At 45.7% G+C, this 19328-nt stretch overlaps 5 protein-coding genes across 5 annotated transcripts; 2 read left to right on the plus strand and 3 right to left on the minus strand.

The window, feature by feature from the left end:
- Positions 1 to 2655: 2655 nt before the first annotated feature.
- On the plus strand, positions 2656 to 4308 carry F4817DRAFT_315305 (uncharacterized protein; the record flags this gene model as incomplete). The annotated part of the gene is made up of 3 exons (XM_049300518.1): positions 2656 to 2690; positions 2748 to 3118; positions 3176 to 4308. 3 exons carry the CDS (start codon positions 2656 to 2658, stop codon positions 4306 to 4308), a joined length of 1539 nt encoding a protein of 512 aa, XP_049159798.1.
- Positions 4309 to 6449: 2141 nt separating this feature from the next.
- On the minus strand, positions 6450 to 8356 carry F4817DRAFT_335751 (uncharacterized protein). Its single transcript, XM_049303063.1, has 2 exons — positions 7781 to 8356; positions 6450 to 7566 (listed from the first exon to the last, which is right to left on the minus strand). The coding sequence occupies exons 1-2, from the start codon at positions 7800 to 7802 to the stop codon at positions 6920 to 6922; spliced, it is 669 nt and encodes a 222-aa protein (XP_049159799.1). The 5' UTR covers positions 7803 to 8356; the 3' UTR covers positions 6450 to 6919.
- A 3244-nt stretch (positions 8357 to 11600) lies between these two features.
- F4817DRAFT_315307 (uncharacterized protein) lies at positions 11601 to 15806 on the minus strand (the record flags this gene model as incomplete). Its single annotated transcript, XM_049300519.1, has 11 exons — positions 11601 to 12023; positions 12080 to 12571; positions 12623 to 12786; positions 12873 to 13188; positions 13243 to 13744; positions 13798 to 13943; positions 13997 to 14166; positions 14221 to 14635; positions 14687 to 14726; positions 14775 to 15568; positions 15618 to 15806. The coding sequence occupies 11 exons, from the start codon at positions 15804 to 15806 to the stop codon at positions 11601 to 11603; spliced, it is 3651 nt and encodes a 1216-aa protein (XP_049159800.1).
- A 266-nt stretch (positions 15807 to 16072) lies between these two features.
- F4817DRAFT_335763 (uncharacterized protein) lies at positions 16073 to 17630 on the minus strand. The gene is made up of 3 exons (XM_049303064.1): positions 17519 to 17630; positions 16357 to 17458; positions 16073 to 16295 (listed from the first exon to the last, which is right to left on the minus strand). Exons 1-3 carry the CDS (start codon positions 17539 to 17541, stop codon positions 16272 to 16274), a joined length of 1149 nt encoding a protein of 382 aa, XP_049159801.1. The 5' UTR covers positions 17542 to 17630; the 3' UTR covers positions 16073 to 16271.
- Positions 17631 to 17822: 192 nt separating this feature from the next.
- Positions 17823 to 18713, plus strand: F4817DRAFT_335764 (uncharacterized protein). The gene is made up of 3 exons (XM_049303065.1): positions 17823 to 18140; positions 18246 to 18364; positions 18428 to 18713. Exons 1-3 carry the CDS (start codon positions 18021 to 18023, stop codon positions 18633 to 18635), a joined length of 447 nt encoding a protein of 148 aa, XP_049159802.1. The 5' UTR covers positions 17823 to 18020; the 3' UTR covers positions 18636 to 18713.
- The last annotated feature ends 615 nt before the right edge of the window (positions 18714 to 19328 follow it).

Raw genomic sequence — 19328 nt, forward strand, 5'->3', positions numbered from 1 at the left:
AGACTATGATAGCGACGACTACACTGTACCGTAAGTTCTTATTCCTTTCTTAACCCCCTTTGTGCCATTCCATATTACTAGGTTAACGAGTAACTAACATTCCTGTCTTTAAAGTTGCTACTGCAGAGCACGACCCTGCCATAAGTGCGGAGAACCGATAGATGATTGCAACGATGACTATTACACAGACCCTGAGATTGAGATCGCCGAGCTCCCCATTCGCGAGAATATTTATATAGCTCCGTTGCGCAGAGACGACGAGACAGAAGATATATTGGCTAAGGAAACAACAGATTAGGCAGTCAGGAGAAGTGGAATGGTGATAGTGCCAGGGCGGAAACAGCTGGTTAAGGGGTATCGCCTTACAGAATCTACCTCATAATCTAGGTAGCTACTCTAATCACTTCGGATTCTGGGACAATATTAGCTTTATACTGCTATATACTATATTGTCTCCCATGCTCCCCCCTATTTTCTTTCCTTTTTAGAGATGTGATTATACATGTGCTTTGCTTGATTATTGTCATTATCATATGAAAAGTAACTCTCCATATGATATAGACGTTACTTCTAGTTATCATCGAGTCCCTAAGCGAGAATCTTCCCTAAGGAAACCCAAGATCTAAGAAGCACAAGATTGACCAAATAGGACGCGCCATTTGTAGTATTGAACTATTTATGTTCTATGAGGTAGATTCGTATGTAAAGCTTTGTACCTTACTTCGTGTTCGTGGGTATGTAGTATATGTTGAGGTCCATAAGCAACGAGGTAAATTATAATTTCACGACTTATTTGTTTCATTATCCTTAGCAGAATCGGATCTAACATACTAAACATAATATGTCTAGAATCCTTCGGCATCATAGACACTGTTGTAGATATCTTCCCCCTCTCTTACCCCTACTCCAAGATATATTCTAGCAACAAGGGCTATTGTTTACTAAATAATACTCGTACCTAATATATTCTCGGATATTTGTATTATTTCGGTTCCTATTTCCTTGAATTGACCTCGTATGCTCTTCAGAAAGTGGTAGTGTTTGGTTTACTCTCGTTGGGTATTGTAGACCTATTTCTGAGACGACTAGGGACACGGTAGAATAGGATGTAGGAAGGGTAGAAGCCTCGGGATCTAAGGAGGGGAAAATATTAGCTGGTCCTCGAGTTGTGATATCGCGAGTAAACAAACGGCCTTTCGAAGATACTGCAAAATCTTTAGCAGATGGTAAGTACGGAACATGGTTACTTACCTACTTCTTCACGGCATTGGTTTCGTGGTTTGAGAATACGTACCTAGGTACATGAGGCTCTTTAGAAGCTTGGTTGTTTACTAACTTGAACGTAACTTGTACACCATCATTGGGGGGAAGGGTCATCCGACGCGCCTTGGTTAGGTAGCAACCAGGGCAGTTTGTTTCAAGAAAAAGTCTGCCAACTGGTGTCGCCTATCGTAACTGCCACAGCGGTTCTTAGAGTGCTACCTAGTAAATCTACTGACCCATAATTATCATCTGAGGTTGAAGTTTTTCATCTGTGGTACCTACCTAGTGACAGTCTGTGCATGACGAGGTGTGCTTGCTCTTTAAGTCATTGTTGGAAAGTAAGTGACTGTATGGGTCTGTAAGTGTCTGTAAGTGCCTGTAGGTAACTGTAGGTGACTGTAGGTGACTGTAGGTGAGTGGGATGGCAGCTGTTGATTGCTACTTATTCACCGAAAAAGGGGGGCTAACAAATGGCCCCATTCACAGGTTCGTCGCCCTCTAACGGCAGGAACACACTAACAAGACTACCAAACTACGTATGTGCATGACTGTAGAGTTTTCTTTTCCTTATCTTTGCCGGTCTGTCGTATAGCAACCCAAGTACGACAGGAAGGTACGGACCTTCTTTCCAGCAGAATTCAAGTTCGTACCTATGTTCCTAATATCCCAAAGGCGGTAAACAGCCTCCCGAAATTAATTATATAACAACAGAGCCTTCAACCAATCTCTAGCATTCACTTCTAACATTCTTTCATCACACAACTCTTATTCTGCTATCACTACAACCAGAACAAGAATATCATAACCCCATACCCTCCAGTTACCCTTTACCCCTTACCCTTTACTACATACCTTGACGCGACACAACCCTTCAACTGTCGCAGGACATATCAATCCAACGTGATTAATTCAAGGGATTGATCCAACCTCTAGTAAGTTTCTTCTACTTACCCAAAGCTACTTTCCTACCACAACTTTCCTTAGTCAAGTCGCGCCTTGAATGTTTGTTATATACATCAGATGGTCTCTAACCTTGAATAGAATACTCGCAGTCACGAGTCTACCTTGTCTTACTTCAATTAAGTCTACACTGCGTGGCATTAGAGTCTGTTAGGTATGATCTCTTCATCCAAACTATTGTCCAACAGTGACTAGACTTGAGTGACATTAAAGACTCATGATACAATATTTTCGCATCAAGTAACTGACTCTTTCTATCCAGGGCCTATCTACCACTCTACATAAATTCATGTAAAGTCTTGCCCCTTTCCCCTACACATCTATCATTACACATCTAACATTACATCACAACTTCCAGCACCCCTCTACACCTCTCTACGATTCGCCATTACTTACCTATTTCCGAAGACGACGTTGAGAAGCCCTAACAAGATGAGTCAAGACAACTCTAACTGGCAGGGAGAGGCGTAAGTTATAGTACCCTAATAAAAGCCTTTATGGACACAAGAGCTAACATAATACAGCAACCCTCACTTCAATCCCGTTGCTCCTCCTCTTGGGGCAAACGACATGTATGCCTCGTACGGAGGTGTTCCTGACAACTCGTCAATTAGTCAGGCAAGCGGCATGGCATTCAACAATGCCAACGCCACGTCTACTATGACAACCCCAGGAGGAATGGCTTCGGGAATGTCGTCGGCGAGCCCTATGTCGCCAATGCCCCTAATGACCTCCATGGCTCATCTGCCTCCTACGCCTCAGCAGTCCATGTCACCTATGTCACCTATATCCCCGACTCTACTTGGGTCCATGGCCGCCGCTTCTATGGGCCAGGGCTACCAAGGCTGGGCAGGCAACATGAACATGGCCTTAGCCTATGGTTCTCGTCCGACCAGTAAGTAGCAATAAAGAGTAGTGGAATGTATAAATGTGCTAATTCTTTTTTTCAAAGACCAGAATACCCCTGGTATGCCGATGGGCTTGCAAGGCCAAGGGATGCTTCACCAATATCAAATTGGTCGGGCCCCAATGTCTGCCCTACCACCTGCTCCAAGGTCGGTTCCAATGTCCGCTACCAACCGTCCCCTCAACTCGAGACCGCCTATGCCACAGCGCCGACTAGGCATGGTCAACTCTTCCTCTGGAAGCGGCGCGGACTCTGGTATGTCCGGTCCGGAGCGGGACTCTGCTCATAGGGTCACGAAGAGACAGGGGAAGACAAGACAAACAAAGGCCGACAAAGACGGAGACTTGTCAATGTCGGACTCGTCGAACCTGCAATGGAGACCGGGGATGAGACTGACCAAGATCCTCGACTCCTGGTCTGAGGAGAGAAAGGAGGAGACTCGCATCAGAAACGAGTTGATCTCCAGGTGCAAGGCTGATCATACGAGAAGCCAGAACAGGGTCTCGGCTCGTAAGAGTCGTCAGAAGAAGGAGGACGCACTGCAGGATGCTAGAGGTAATGTGCAGAAGCTCCAAGAGCAGAACACGGCACTGTCTCAGCAAGTACAGGAACTCACTGCAAGAGTCAACATCTACCAGATGGATATTGAGAACCGTGGCCAGACCATTGCCATGCTGGCCAGCGAAAATGCGGCTCTCCAGTCGCGAATCAACCAACTGGAGATGCAGGCCTTGCAGGGCGGACAAGGAGCACAGGAATACCAGGCAGAGCAGATGCCTGCGCAAGAGCTCAGTCCGGTTCTACCTCCCTACTCGAGCCAAGTACAGAGCCAACTTCAAGGCTCTATGTTCCTGCAGCATCCTATGCAGAGCCCTAATCCGACCATGACTCAAGTCCAGGGTCAGGCTGCCCCAGGTCTGGCTCAGAGCCACGCCCAGGCCTCTTCGTCCGCCCAGGAAGGCCTTGAGGTTCAAGAAGCCCCTCAAGGCGAAGAGCTAGCCGGAGGTCAAGAGGAAGAGGGAACATATACAAAGGCTCTAAACTCTGACCTGTCTCCTATGAGCACGGCTCAATGCCCAGCCAAGCCAGGAGACAAGGTAGATGGTGAGATGGACAATGGCGGCGACATACCCTTCTATGACTACCAGGGTTTCTTTAATGACGGTGACCAGGCATAGACGCTACCTAGTCTAGCTACTGGCACCAGCTTAACGAATTTCCTTTCGGTTATTTCGGGAACTTGCCGCTTTTCTGGCATTCCCTTGTCATTGTTATTTTCTTTTGTTTCAGGAGTTGGTGGTTAACGGTTAACGGTTAATGATACCCTAATGAATGGATGAACTTATGACGGGAGTTCATGAGGCGCCTGAGGGTAGGGGTGGATGGAGAGGGAACAATGCCTTCTTGTTATAAGGCCAAAGCAGTCGATTCTAGAGACTTGCTATTATTGTTATGTTTTGTTCCTGTTCGTTAGGTTATGATCCATTCCGTTATTAACAAAACATAAACCCCCACTCATGATTGATAACGAGGAACTGTGATTGTATGTGTTCCAGTACATTGTAGCTATGTTCAATGGTGGCTCTTCTGTTGTTGTCTCGGACTAATTTGCCCGTCAAGCAGAGGAAGATGGCGTGCTTGATGTCCTAGTGATAATTAGCCTGTTGGGAAAGATTCTGTCATGTAACATAAAACCATACATAATTGAGAACCCTTGTTCATACCAGTAAAGACAAGACTTCTTTTGGTGTGATAATTGTCTAGCAGAGTGTTCTGAATGTAAAACTCTTTCTCGTTTAGAAATGGCTGAGGCAACTTTCTCTAAGAAGAAGGGCTGAAAAGACACCTTAGATACCTAGGTAGGTCTATGAAAAGGGGGCTTGGTCGTGTCCAAAAGTTGAATAGGGAAAGCTGAGAGAGCACAATGAAGAGAGAAAGGTAGGAAATAATCTCTTGGGTTGGGGGACGAAGGCATGAATAAATACCTACTCCAAGGACGTGCAATATGGCCTGACGAATCTACAGAAACATTCATTGGGAATAGAGTCCAATGAGTGGTATGGATGATGTGTGGCTAATGATCTGGAATTGAAGCTAAAAAGAAGTGCTAAATGTGCATCATGATATTGGTTTTATATATATATATATATATATCCCACTGTAATTGTACATGTCAGATAGTATGAATAGTTACATTGTGGGTTATCCATGACTTTGCAAAAACGGTGGGTTATATGCACTTACATACCTAGATCAAAACTATGACAGATTTGACAATGGAATAACACGTATATCCATTGGCGGATAGCTGCAGATATATGCGTATGAGTCTATCAAACAACCCCCTTTTGTGCGTGTAGACTACCTCTTACCCCTATTCCACGCTTATGTAATCGACATATCATCCCCTTATTATTAGTAAACGCCAGCGCAATCAGGCTAACTAACCATTGCATAAATCAACAAACACATGCAAAGAACAATCACGATAGCCTTGCTACCTAGTTGCCCTTCACACCGTCATCATCCCATGACGCATTTCAAGAACTAAAGCAAGACTGGTCATTGATGCAAGATAGGTTAGGTTAGGTACCTAACATGTTCACTGGAAATGCAATTTCATGACCTTATGTAGGTAGACAAAGAGTACCTACACGCACAGCCCATCGACCATGAGGCTTTTCGGGATACCTGTCACCGGGATATTAAATTCGAATTGGGTATTGATGCATTACCCGTAGAAGTGATTTATTACCTACAAGATACAAGATACAAGATACAAGATACAGATTTGACACTTTCCGAAGAGGTCTCCGCGATTGGCTGTCACAACATCACATCTGTGTAATCCTCGTGTTACAAGCCCATCGGAAATTTCCACGGTCGGCGCCTTATTGATTTTCTTTTCTTTGTACAACCCAGCCTGCCTCTTGTATGTACAACTCAAAGACCCAGCCCGACCGGCCGACCGAGGTGGGAATATGAATATGGCGGTGAACAACTTGCCGGAGACTTGATATGTAGTGTACCTAGGTGGGCAAGTGGGAATGTTCACCTTGTATCGCGAGGTGGACCTAGAAGAGGTGGAAACAGCTTTATTGCTCCGCAAGGAACTCCAACTCTATCTCTTGTGGAGGCCAATAACTACCTAACCTATGTAAACAGATTAAGTGTATCCTTTGCTTTAGATATCTCATCTATAATTCTGACACAATTAGAATACTAAAGTAGAGTTAGTGTGTATAAGAATAGCCAACTTCGTTCAAGTCTAATACAATATCTTACTAGGAATCACTCAAGTATATCAAAGCTCTTGGTATTATATCTGAATAATATTTCATATTAACGTTAAATAGTTATTAAAGACTGAAAACTCTAGTCTTAATACTAATTGTAGGGATAGTACCACTACCACCTAACATTAAACAGTCCGGGCAGTACTGCTGCGCCGCGATGTACATTATAAAGTATTGATATAGGAAATTGCCTGGCCGGCAGTCGGTATGTCCCCGTAAATGTGTACAGGCGAACTCAAAACGTACTTTCAAACTCCATGATCCCCATCTCTCTCTCTCTCTGTGTGAGGCTCCATGTTCCAAATATTCCAAATATATAAAAGACTCCCAACCGCAGATCATGACCTCCGTACGGATTCGTACTCGTAGTCTCGTGACAATCTTAAAACGTCAAATCCAAACTCCCGCCCCATATCTCATTGCGTAAATAAAACATTTATCGTAGGTAGTATATAGGTATATATAATACAAGCTAGATCACAGGGTGCTGTGCTCAGCCGTCGCGGATGTATTTCCGGTGACGATGATCTTCGATGACGATCTCGTGATCTGGACTCCGTCGTCGCGGGGGCTCATACCGCCTGGGAGCTTCTATGTAACGGAACGAGTCTTGCTGGGGTTGCTCGTACTCGACGTGGTGTACGTGATAAGGTACGGGCACGCGAACGGGCACCATGCGTTCCCGTTCGATGTAGACCTCGCGATCTCGACCATGTCTGCTGTGGCCGCTGCCGCTGCTGCGCGACGATGACTTGGAGCTTCGTGACGAGCTCTTGGAGCTCCTCGAAGACCTGGACCTGCCGGATCTGCTAGACTGATCTGGGTCTACGTCTACTGCGATGACCTCAATCCCGACGTCCGGCTCGGGTTCACGTACAGGCTCAGGCTCAGGCTGAGGATAGTAGTGTACAGATGCAGGCGGAGGAGGCGGCGGCGGTAGAGGTTCGACGATGACCGGTGGCGGCGTATACCTAGGCTCTGGGAGCGCCGGGGCGGGTGATGGACAGTGCACAAACTCGGGCTCGGGCTCAGGGGGAGGGATGATGGTGGTAACGCGGGTGCGAACGGTCTTGCTACCGTTGGTGGGAGGTTCTAAGTAAAGAACCTTCTTATATTTGTGATAACGCTTCTCGCGGGGAGCTGCGTAGTAGGTAGCCATGATGTTAGACTTATTGATGTATATGACAATTGACAATTGATAGTATACTATTGGATGGGGATAGAGACAAATGGTATGTAGAGGATTATCCTCGCAACCAGATAAATGAATAGGAGGTTGGTTGTGTTGAATTGGTTGTGTTGAATTGGTAATTCTAGGTGGTCGAGAGTGTATGTAAAGGAGGAAAAAGCTAACCTGTCGAAGTGTAGAACCACATGATGGGGATTCGGATCTAGATATGGAAAGCGACGATGGGGGGGGGGGGGGACAACCGGGAATCGCGATGCCGCTTACGTCACGAACTCACGAACTCACGAACGCTGGGGACGTCACGACAAGTTCTACGGTTATCTAAACCGGATTTTCGATCGTCTGGGAGGCCGCTACTTCTATCGATAAAGCCGATAAGGCAGTTGGCTGCAGGGCCCAGAACGTTCAGAACTCTGATACGACAGGGAAGGTCCCGTGTAATTGGGTCTTTTCGGCTATGAGGCACCTATGCAGCGGGCAGTGTGCAGTGTGGGGGCAGTGAGTTAAGTGGCTCGGCTGCTTTGCTGCTGAATTCTGAAAAAGAAAAGCTTGGAAAACGGTAATTCCGTAGGGTTAAGTACGACTGTAATGTAGTGTAGGTAGTGTACAGCGCCGTATATGCGATTTTGTGCGACGAGTTCCCTTTTTTACCACAACAAACCACAAACACATATAAGATAAGAATAAGTTTTCTAAAAAGTTATCCCAATATAGGTTCGCCCAACTATCGCCTCTAAAAGAGTAGAGAATACGCGAAATTAAACGAACCGAGGACGGGAACTGGCCGAAAGTTAAATATTCGAAAAAAAAGATAAAAAGACTACTTGGCGCGCGGTTGTGTCAGTAGCGTCGGTAGCGTCAGTAGCGTCAGTAGCACACTAACACGAGCCCAACGCTCATCCTGTGGCGACAGCGTGACCTTGGCTTGCTTGGGTTCCGAAACCTTTGCCACAATCTTGTATTCCCATAACTTGTGAGACCCACGGTCAGGTAGGGTCAGGATGTAAAATCTCATCAGTCTTACAAGGGGTTAGGGTCTTTGCAAGGGTGCATCATGGGCTGCATGGTATCATGGGCACGTCTACAGTGGCTTACATTGGTTGACATCTAGGTAGCTTGCAGGCTTGCAGCTTGTGTTAAAGGGTAAAGGGTAAAGGGTAAAGGGTGGTGGGGTTCATCAATCGACCAAAACCTGACCTATCAGCTTCTATATTACTCTACTATGTACACAACTGCGTTGCTCCCGTTTTCTCGGAATTACCATTTATATCATATCTATCTTTAACTCATATACGACCTTTATGTATTCGCTGTCCTCTGCGACCTTACAGATGTCTTTCTCGGTAGACCCTTCAATACTTTTAACCCTTAACGGAATATGGAACATATGGATTAACGCCAACTTGGCCCTATCACGTAGAGAGAAGAGATCAACAGCACACAATATATTTTCGATATAACCTTATTTGTGACATGATCAGGTACACAACACACACTTCAATGTGTCTTTGCCCTGCATGCATACTGCAGAACTTTTCTTTTTAGGATATATTAATAGCCCACATTTTGACAATCGGAAAAATTACGCGTAATTACTCTCGAGATAATGTGGTAAGTGGCTCTCAATCAAAAGCGCATATTAAATCTGATGTTCCTCGTCCTGACAGCTAATAATAACAGCTCAGGTCTAGAGAATGTGGAGCGATGATCTTTTTGTCTTGCCGATTCTTTGATCGATCGCAGCAACCCGCAGTAGATTGGCATGAACAGCTTCGGAAATATCCCGACGAGTCTAAAGTTTACGTACAGGTTCCATTGTAAGGTGAACAAGTAACAGCATGGCAATTCCAGGTTTCGGGAACGGTGTTTGTGGATATACTCCTCGTAGTGCTTAGTTGATCGGCAAAGGCCGTGTTGGAACTTAGTTCGAGACTTTCGTATTCGAGAAGCTGGACAAGCAATTAACTGCACTAGGAAGCTGACAGAATGTCAATAATATGAATAATCAAGCCTCACCATGCATGGCGCTTCACGCCGACGCGTAAGTGTGGATCCGGGAAAATGAATGGCACTTGAGGCTTTTCCGATATGTAAATTGTACTTTAGGCTCACCGAAAAAAGGTCCTGAAGATCGATTTCAATGGTACGTATGATGCTATGTTGAAGACAATATATTGGTCGCCCTATTTTGTTCATCTTAAATAATGGCTAGGAGGCGAGGGATGAAATTATGTCGTCAAAAAGTCATATATAAAGTTGAGTAAAGCATGTTTATTAGTTTGCAATACTAACTTTCTCTTAACTACTTGGAAAGCATTAGCGTTAACTTATCTAAACAGTTGTTGATAGAATCAAGTTAGAGTAATATAGTCTAGTTACCTTAACTATACTTTAAAATCGTTCAATAAGAATCATACTTACCAACGCTTAAAAGACTTTGCAAATGATCTTACTTTAGTTCATCCGTAATAATCGCCTAACTCTATTCGTAAAGATCAATGTGGATCGTATTTCCAAAGCTATCCTAAAAGAGCAACAACGTGATTATATGTCAAGTCTACAGTATAGATTTACACCAATCAATCTAATTTGAAACATTTTGTCTGCTGAGATGACAACAAAATCGCGTGACGTACTATTAATAAGATTATGTCATGCAGTAACGCAAAAACACAGGTTTTGGACACAATTGAAACGAACTATGGGAAACTCCGAGATCTATTGTTACACATGCTGTACATGTTATAGCTAACAGCTAACATGTCAACATGTTACACGGGCCGAGTATACAACATAGTTTTAAATCAACTACAACCGATTAGGTTATACTATTTTCCATCTCTCCAAGTGTGCAAAATAAAAGTTGTTATAAAATGCAACGTATTGCTTTTTTCTTCTTTAACACATTGCGAGTATAAGCCTATAAGCTATCTAGGCTAGGTTAAGGTATATACGATTAAACACAACGCACACCCACAATATTATTATTCGCATATCGATGCAGCTTATTTACATGCGAACCGGCCATACAAAACAAACTAAGGTTATAAGATATCACACTACCGGTGCAAAGGATCAAGATCTAATGACGTAGCGGTAGGTAAGCTATGTAGTATCGTCCCCCCCCCCTCCCCCAATATTATCGCAGCTTAGTTTCGCAGTCTCGGGTGCGCTCTGACCGCATCGTCGACGTCTTTCGACGGTATTAGCCGCGAATAGCCCATTTTATTTTCCCTAGAACCGGGTGGAACGTTCCCGCTTCCCGCAGAACGGCTCGAGAGGCTGAATGAAGATGGGGGGAGCGGGGAGGATGGGGGAAGTAAAGGGACCCCTAAGTTCTCGACTCCCGACGAGGCAGGAGGAGCCTGGATGACGCCTTTGCGGACTGAGTTGGACAGCTCACAGCCGGTCCCCCCCAACAAAAGTTCGAGCTAAAGAACTTGGGGGTTCTTTTCCGAGAGGGGGGGAATTATTCGTCCAATCATATATCCGCACTATATGGTATTAGTTACTGGCCTGACTGGCAGATTCCTTGTGCTACTGGTCCATTGACAAATCGGTCTTCCATAGGTAGGCTACGAGCCGAAGTGGCACGATGCGATAGGACGGATTTGCGACCATATTCTCGACCTAAAGCTACTGCTGCTCCTTCTCACGCCGCCGTGGGATGGATGACGGATGCATGCACGACGGGCAGGAAGCTTGCATAAGCTGCATGCACATGTTCTACCGTATATTGTGAGGGCTTGATGGCTTGATGGCTTGAGGGCTTGCATGGTGTAAGGGATCTGCGACGGCATCATCGAAAGCAAACCACCCACCAACCAGCGCCACCTGACCCCAGGAATAAGTGAGGCGGATTTGCGCGACGTGGCTGCATGGTTTTTGATATCCGAATCCGATCTAGATGGGAGAATCTCCCAAGCTAGAGGAAAAGGATCTAAGCTATCCAAGCTGCTACTACAGTATTGGGTAGGTACTACTTTTAGTACTGCCATGACGTCCGCGGCACCGGCGGGCCTAGAGTCGCCCGGCTATATGGTCTCATCGCCTGTTGCGGGTCTCTCCCAGTATAGTCCTCTTGGGGGTAATATATGACGCCGTTTGCAGTTGGGCGCGACACTCGTGCATAGCTTCTGTTCGACCGAGAGGGGAGCCCTCTCACCCAATCGATCAAGTTATGTAATTCGCCCATCCACCACAGACCTATGATGATTACTACGATAGTAGTAGGTAAGGCCGCCGCCCAATACGCCCACTGTCCGAGGTCCATGTCGCGCACGTCGCTGGAGTTCATACCGAAGATAGAGCTTATGGTACTAAGTGGCAAAAAGATAATGGTGACCATGGTGAAGGCGTAGACCGCTGCTTCCTGTCGATCCTTAGTCACTTCGATTTTGTTGGCATTCTGCGGGGAGTGTTAGCGATTTGCTCTATGTTATTGGCCGTACATCATAGCGTTACCATGATCTCGAGCCGTGACGCCTCGAGGTCGAGCTCCAAGAATTCGCTGTCTCTGCGCTCCAACCAGGCCTTACACTCGCGACCGAGGAGCTCCCTGAACCCGCCAGGGTCGGTGGATGCCAGTTTAGAGAAGGCGTCAGGGTGGCCGGCTGGCGTGAAGTAAGGGCCGGGAAGGATTGATACGCTTCTAGGGTAGTGATGGCCATAATTTTCGTACGCATCGAGCTTGTCCACGTATGCTGTGCCTTGCTTTTGATGGGATCGCGATCGCATTCTCGCAGCCTCGGCTTTTGATTTCTCACGCTCCTTATCTAGCATATCCCTCTCCCTACGGGTTTGGTCGCCCCGACATGGTCTTTGAGGCACAGTCATGCCGTCTACAACGCTCAACTGTGATGCAATCACTCGACGAATCACGGCGACCTCTTGCTTGAAAAAGGTGATGCGGAACTGATGCGAACGATCGGAGTTGTTGGTAGTGATTTCATTCTCCTAAGCTTGTTTCGTATCAACATGTAAATCTAGAGGTTCAGTGAAACTTACCAGCCCTTTGAGATAATCAGAATATGTGTCATCGATGCTCGAATACGTCCCCGTAGAGTCTTGGAGTAGCTTTAAGCTAATTAATGTGACGAGTTCCATCGGTTGGATGACGGAGCTGGAGAGCAGGTCCTCCGTAGGTAATTCGTCCACTTCGACGACGACGGCTTAGCACGGGTTTTATAGGTATAGAAACGGCCTTTTAGAGCTACACGTAGAAGAAAAGGCAAAATAGCTTTAATGGTTCACTTACTGATATCGTTCATTCCTCTTCGTATCAAAGCCTCCGCGACATTTATATTTTCGTTCCAAGCTTCGTCGTTTTGTGACGCCTGAATAAGGGCAATGACTAAATGTAACCAAGCACGGACGAGACTGTCGGGCACGTCTACCTTAGTTCGGAGAGAGGCTGGCGCGTGGGATAGGATATCCTGAAATGATTGTATCACTCTTGTTAGTCCTCTGAGAGTGGATCTAAGCGGGTACAGATTATTGTGTGTGTTAGCATTCCGTCGTGATACCCTTTCTCGTTGAGCTCGATCCTCCTCGTTGACTTTTGCATCTGGTATCTAGTCCCCTGTTAGATCACTTCGCCACGGCTTAAGACCAACTAGAAACCGTACCTCGACTAAGCTCTCAACCGCACCCCAGAACTTCCCTATAGTCGGCGCATCTTCGCTTAATAATTGTGGGAGAAAGAAAGAAAATACAATATCGGCCGCGTTATAGAAATCGATTTTGGTTTCGTACCCTCGCTTTTCCGCAGATTTTTCGTCAGCCTTTTCTATCCTCAGCCCTTTACCTCTTAGATATGCATGGACAGAGCTCTGTGAAGACATATTGCAGTTGTGATATGCGTTTCGATCCCTCATGCTCGTCGACTTAAGTAGGTAATCTTCTACTTCTCCGAGGTCTGTGATCAGTGCTTCGACGTCCAGCTCTCTATTGTCACCCTCACTTTCAGTCATCCCCAGCCACGAGAATACATGGAATTTGTCGTCGGGAGTTTGATATTTCTCAGCTTTTGTGTTCTTGTTATCGTTATTCTCTGTCGCCAATTCTTTGCGTTCGGCTTCTTCTCTAATTGGCTGTAAAACACCAATGGCTGGTGGAGGCGGATGTATCCTTCCTTCATATCAGTCGGTCCTTTCTCTGCAACGAGTGTAAGAGGGGCATACCATAGACGAAGGTCAAGAATAACTCTAGTATTCACATTTTTCACTATATTGACGATACGGGGCCAATCAGTTCCTATTACGACACGGTCACGATGATATATCCTTATCGCCTGTGGCCAGAACTCGCGGAAGTGTATCGAGAAGTCCTAAAGCTTTTAGTGATTGACCTTCAGTTTTATTAATTGATTAAGAAACTTACAAACCAAGTTGAGCAGGATTCCAACGGAAGCTCCCAAAGAACAGTGTCATAGTAAGACACGTATATTTTCTTCCCTTTGCCGATAGATTCCTTAAAGGGCTCGTTGGCTATACGTACAATATCACCTCGTAAAGTTGAACTCGGCATTCGACCGCATGTGATAAGCAGGGCTTTTCGGTGATTAGCTCGAATTACTAGATAGCTTCCCAATGGTGTAGACTTACTGTTGTCCAACACGATACACCACAGCTGTGCAATATGGAAGCAGTGGCCATCGGGAACTTCGCCATTCTTGCAGACAGCCTGTTGCATGTCACGCTCTTCCGTAGTGCGAGCATATTCCGATTGAAGTAAAGTTTCGATTGGAAAAGAAGAGACTGTGCTAGCCGACAGAAGTCCCGAATACTTCTCGAGCGAAAAGTACGGCACACATAGCCAAGTCACAAACCTCGAGGTCTGGCCTTTTGTACGTCCATCGGGAGGGATGGTCACGCGGATAGGCTTCGGGTCCATGTGTCGCACATTGTTACCCTTTGCTGTTGGCCTGACTTTAACAGAGGTCTTCTTTACTTCGGCAAGCAGCTTCGCGAACCCGTTGCGTTCTGAGTCGGTAATGGCAGGAATCCGTGCAATCTCGGTCTAACCGTTAAGTTAGCGGATAGCGGGAAAGACGCGACTTGGCTAACACACAGAGAGCTCATCGAGATTCATCATACTTTGCTCCAGATGCCTTGAGGCGCGTTAGTATACTGTCAATCTATAATTCCGAGCCACTTACACCCATCTAAAAAGGGGCTGTCTTTGCCTTTTAGGGTCATGTATTACGGTCAATTTTGCAGTATGTGTTCCGTCCGAGACCGCATCCCCAGTGTATTGAGATTGATATATGTGAAGCATGTCGCTGGCCCTAGGAACATTTGGCTCGTCCCTTGCGCCAGAGACCCCATCCTCGGACTTCTCAAATGAAATATCGCTTTCGATACTATGGCCGCTTTTTGAAAGTGCCTTAGAAGTTCGCGAAGGGATAAATGGAAATACCTTACCGCCCATGAGCTCATCGAAGCCTTCTTCTTCGTCCGAATCCGAGTCGCTCACGTATGAACTCTGGTATCGGCTATGCCTTGACCTCGAACGAGACCGGTTACGAAGAGAGGCTTCTGAATCTGAACTGCTAGAGTCATCCTCCGTATAGATTCTTGGGTACCTAGGAGGTGGCGGAGGTGGCGCAGGCGGCGACGGCGATGAAGAGTGAGAATATAAACGGTGCGGTATACTCTCTGGCTCGGCAAACCTGACTCTTCCGCGTTCATTCCTCGCTGGTATGTAAGACTGGTTATGGTCTGAGAGATATGAGTCCGCAGTAGAGCGGCGGCGGCTACGATGATCTCGACCTAGCCACGGCGTAGCATAAGGCGCTACAGCCTCGGGTACATGGAATCGAGCGTACGGCGCCGAATTCACTGGCATTGGCTGAGCATATGCATATTGTGGATTGACATAATTTCTCCCTGTACGAGAAACGGGCAAGAGGATTGGCGTATGTCCATATCGATTATCGGTGACAAGCTCATACTATAGGTGTGTTAACTAAGGCCTAAAGTCCCTCATAACCGATACTCACTGGACGAAGCTCCTCGGGTTCAGCTACGAAGTGGACGCGATCCCGACCCTGAGCCTGAGGCGGAACATGCCGTACATTATCTGCGAATTGCTGTAAAGAGTCGTTCCGACGTTGCTGTGAAGAATACAGTTGATCTTGGAGCGGAAACGAGCCGGCTCGACGCAATGGGTTTGGCCTCTCATCCGTCATGTTTTATATGACCGTGGGATGAAAATAAATAATTCTTCACGTATCTTTATTCAGACGAAAGAATTACCAGGGCCTCATGGACGCTATAGCATAGTTTTCAAATATAGTGAGGACAAGGATATTTGAAAAATACATTACATCTCAAAAGAAGTAAGCATCGCTCGATGAGGTAAGATGAATTGGGGCTAACTCAGCCCTATCACAAGACCCCGGCTATACAAGCCCAAGCCTCTATTACTTCCACCATGTAACACGATATTAATACCATGTTTGCTTACTACATACCTTGTACTAGAAAAACATGCAGGTGGTCTCTTTACTATTAAGGCCCATTTAAAGCTTCATTACTCTTCTCGATTTTGGATCGAGGCTTATATTGGATCATATTGGATCATATCTACGGGTATCAAAGCCTAAGCGCTCTTATGCAAACACCCCGATTAATCAAATCGCTAATATTATATATCAAACCGGTTTCACCATGAAAATCTACCCCGATGATTAGCATTTGGCAATACAATACAAAACAACTTCTTAGCTGAATACTTACTTGATTCATTGCTTGCAAGTCAGCTATGGCCATCCGTTTCGATGCGATGTGGCGGGATCGAGCCAAATGTCGTGCAGAAAAGGGTCGAGGAGTTGAAGTGCCCGTCCCAATGGGCGTCGACGCGCCACTCTCTTGAGGAGTAGCGTCGGACGTAGGAGTGGAAGTGTCCGCTAAAACAGATGCATCCGTTGACGAATTCGACTGTTTTTGCTTCTTATCCTTCTTGCTGTGCTTTTCTTTTTTCTCTTTCTTTGATTTGGACTTTTCTACCCGGGTCTCTTCTGATGGAATGGGTGTGCCATCGTTCTCAGTCTCGCGCTCAGCATCCTTCTTCGATTTCTTGCTTTTCTTTTTTTTCTCCGACTCGAGTGGCTCTGATCCTTCGGTGTTTTTCCGTTTGGACTTCTTGGATTTCTTCTTTTTGCTGGAATCTTCATCCCCTACATTATTGGCCGAGTCATCCTGTGGGGCGTCGTCCTTTGGCTGCTTCTTTCGTTTCTTTTCGGGGATGGCGTCAGGCTCATCTGTAGAGTCGACGTCTCCTGCTTTTCTTTTCTTAGATTTCTTTTCCTTCTGCTTCTTCACAGGGCGATCAGGAACATCCTCCAACGAGGTGACCGATTCCTCTTTGATATGCTCTTCCTTCACATCCTCTGTGGGAGTTTCAGCTTTGGTGGTCGTGCTGGTCAATCTCTCCATCTGGTCTCCAACCAAGAGACCTCCACTGACAAATCTCATGGAGCCGTATTTCCTCTCTACGTACAAGCAAGTCTTGACTTCTGATTTCACCTTCCTCTCTTTCTCAATTACCTCTTCGGACTTCCCGTTCAGTCTACCGAGGAGATCTTTGAAGACATCGAGGCCAGTGCATTCGGTGTTTTGTTTGTGCCGGGGCTTCGCTCCTAAACCCATGGTATCGTCTTTTAGGAGGACATTGATAGGGGCGGCGCTCGCAGCTGTGTGTAAATGAGAGTGCGAGGCATTCTGCGCTCCTAGAAACTTCCCCGGCTCCCAACCATGTGCTCGCAGAATCTTCTGGCCGAAGGTCGTCTCGTCACGGCTCCATTTCGTATTATTCGGATCGTGCTGGAGCTTTCGCCGGCTATAGAAGCATACGAATTAGTACATATTTAAATATGGATATATATAAGGGTTTCCGTACTTCCTAGGACCTGCAAGACCCATCGTGACTTGAATTGACTTCGTCGCGATCGCAAGTCAATCGCAAGTCAAATACGGTATGGGGAATTGAGAAGGCCGGATATCAGTGGGGTCTGGATTTCAATTATTTTTTGGCTGATAAGCCTGATAAGCGGTAATTCCTCGGAATAAAAATTACAATATTTTAGCGGCAGCCGTATGATTATGTAATAAAGGGGTATCAGGAGGGTAAGTACGATGTGTACGGGTTCGCAATGACTGCCGTTTCCGAAAACCTCAAACTTCAAAATAATAATTATGTACCTAGATTATTAAGCTTTAGTGAAAATAAAATGCCTAGCATTTACTTCAAATAGCAACCTACATCAAACTGAATAAGAACGTGAACTCAACCAACCAAAAGATTACACTCACCAGTTCCCAGAATTCCCGTTGACAACCATTCCCGTGCATTCAATCCAATCCATATATTAGGCCAGTTACATTAGAAACTACATCTAATAATGGCTCCTCGACGCAAAGAACCTACTCCAACTGAAGCCGATTCGGGCTCCGATGTTGAGTTGAATTTCAACTTCAACTATAAACCAAGCACGAGTGTTCCGCAGGCTATGGAAAGCATCGTATGCCCATCTACCATTCATCGGCGTGGTTGTCGTGATTGGGTGTTATTCAATATAGTCTACCCACAAAATACTCGATGCTAACGTCTTTCCCAATCTATATAGGACAGATGGAAATCGAAGCGGGCCGAGATCCAGAAGGGCATTGACAAAGATTATACTGAAAGGTTAACTGGCCTAAAGAATAAGATCAAAAAGCATTATCATGACGAGACACGGAAGATGTAAGATTATTTATATCTCATCTTCTCGGATAGAAATATATAAAACGCTAACACATACCTTAGGTCCAGCCATAATCAGCAGCAACTTCAGCGGCTAATAGCAGCGCTCGAGAAACGAATAACTTGCGAAGAGGAGATCAGAAACCGGATTGACTCGCTGCGAGACGACTGTGCCCATATGGCCATGTTAATAGATGCAATCTATGCCGGTCGCAAAGAAGCCGCCGCTCAGTCAGCAAAAGTTGCCAACCCTAGCCAACCCAAGAACTAAGTAGCTATTACCTATTACCTCTGTCAGCGGACCAAATGAAGCGCTTTGTTGGCTTGAAGTTTTCGGAGAGGAAGGGGCTATAATATCCTAAAAGCCTTAAATATTAGTGTTAAAATGTCGCTACATATTATTGATTCGATTGCTTGTAAATAGCTAGGATCTTACGAGAGCTATCTTGGGGACAAAGAATCCAAAATCCTTCATATTACTGTACTCGCCGACTTCAGTGATATCTCATAAATAGATTACTTAACTGTTTAATCTTATATGTTGGGTACTTATTAAAGAAACAGTCTGTTATAAACAACACTGTTGAATTGTGTCCAATGTATGTAATCACGTGATTGCAACCGAAGAAAAGGGGTAACTAGGGGATAGGATAACCGACAAGAAATAATACCAAAAAAGGATAAAAGAACAAAAAAAGCACGGAACTGGGAATCGAACCCAGGACCGCCGAAAAACTGCTTCGTGGGACCTGGCGCCATGGATATCGGAAACACGTGCCCGACCCAACGATTCACCTCCTCCCCTCGTCCGTTTTCTCTAGCCTCCTGTCACCCAGGCCAAAGAGCCTTTTGCGGGGTTGGCTGCTAGCTCTACGTTGATCTCCTCGATCGATGTTTTTATAGCGTTTCCACGACGCCAATTATTCAACTAGCAGCCCATCCCGATAGTAAAAGAAAAGAAGCT

The sequence above is a fragment of the Daldinia loculata genome (assembly GCF_022478755.1).
Source record: "Daldinia loculata strain CBS 113971 unplaced genomic scaffold F4817scaffold_20, whole genome shotgun sequence".
In the NCBI taxonomy this organism is placed as follows: Eukaryota; Fungi; Ascomycota; class Sordariomycetes; order Xylariales; family Hypoxylaceae; genus Daldinia; species Daldinia loculata.

What these genes read in the sequence shown, in the direction of transcription:
- F4817DRAFT_335764 (XM_049303065.1), top strand. Translation starts at nt 18,021, where the DNA reads ATGGCTCCTCGACGCAAAGAACCTACTCCAACTGAAGCCGATTCGGGC. An exon ending in CGCAGGCTATGGAAAGCATC is followed by an intron (nt 18,141 to 18,245) that starts GTATGCCCATCT and finishes CAATCTATATAG; the next exon opens with GACAGATGGAAATCGAAGCG. An exon ending in CATGACGAGACACGGAAGAT is followed by an intron (nt 18,365 to 18,427) that starts GTAAGATTATTT and finishes CACATACCTTAG; the next exon opens with GTCCAGCCATAATCAGCAGC.
- F4817DRAFT_335751 (XM_049303063.1), bottom strand. Translation starts at nt 7,802, where the DNA reads ATGTGGTTCTACACTTCGACAG. An exon ending in GTGGTTCTACACTTCGACAG is followed by an intron (nt 7,567 to 7,780) that starts GTTAGCTTTTTC and finishes CCTACTACGCAG; the next exon opens with CTCCCCGCGAGAAGCGTTAT.
- F4817DRAFT_335763 (XM_049303064.1), bottom strand. Translation starts at nt 17,541, where the DNA reads ATGGGTCTTGCAGGTCCTAGGAA. An exon ending in GGTCTTGCAGGTCCTAGGAA is followed by an intron (nt 17,459 to 17,518) that starts GTACGGAAACCC and finishes ATGCTTCTATAG; the next exon opens with CCGGCGAAAGCTCCAGCACG. An exon ending in ACTTGCAAGCAATGAATCAA is followed by an intron (nt 16,296 to 16,356) that starts GTAAGTATTCAG and finishes TCATCGGGGTAG; the next exon opens with ATTTTCATGGTGAAACCGGT.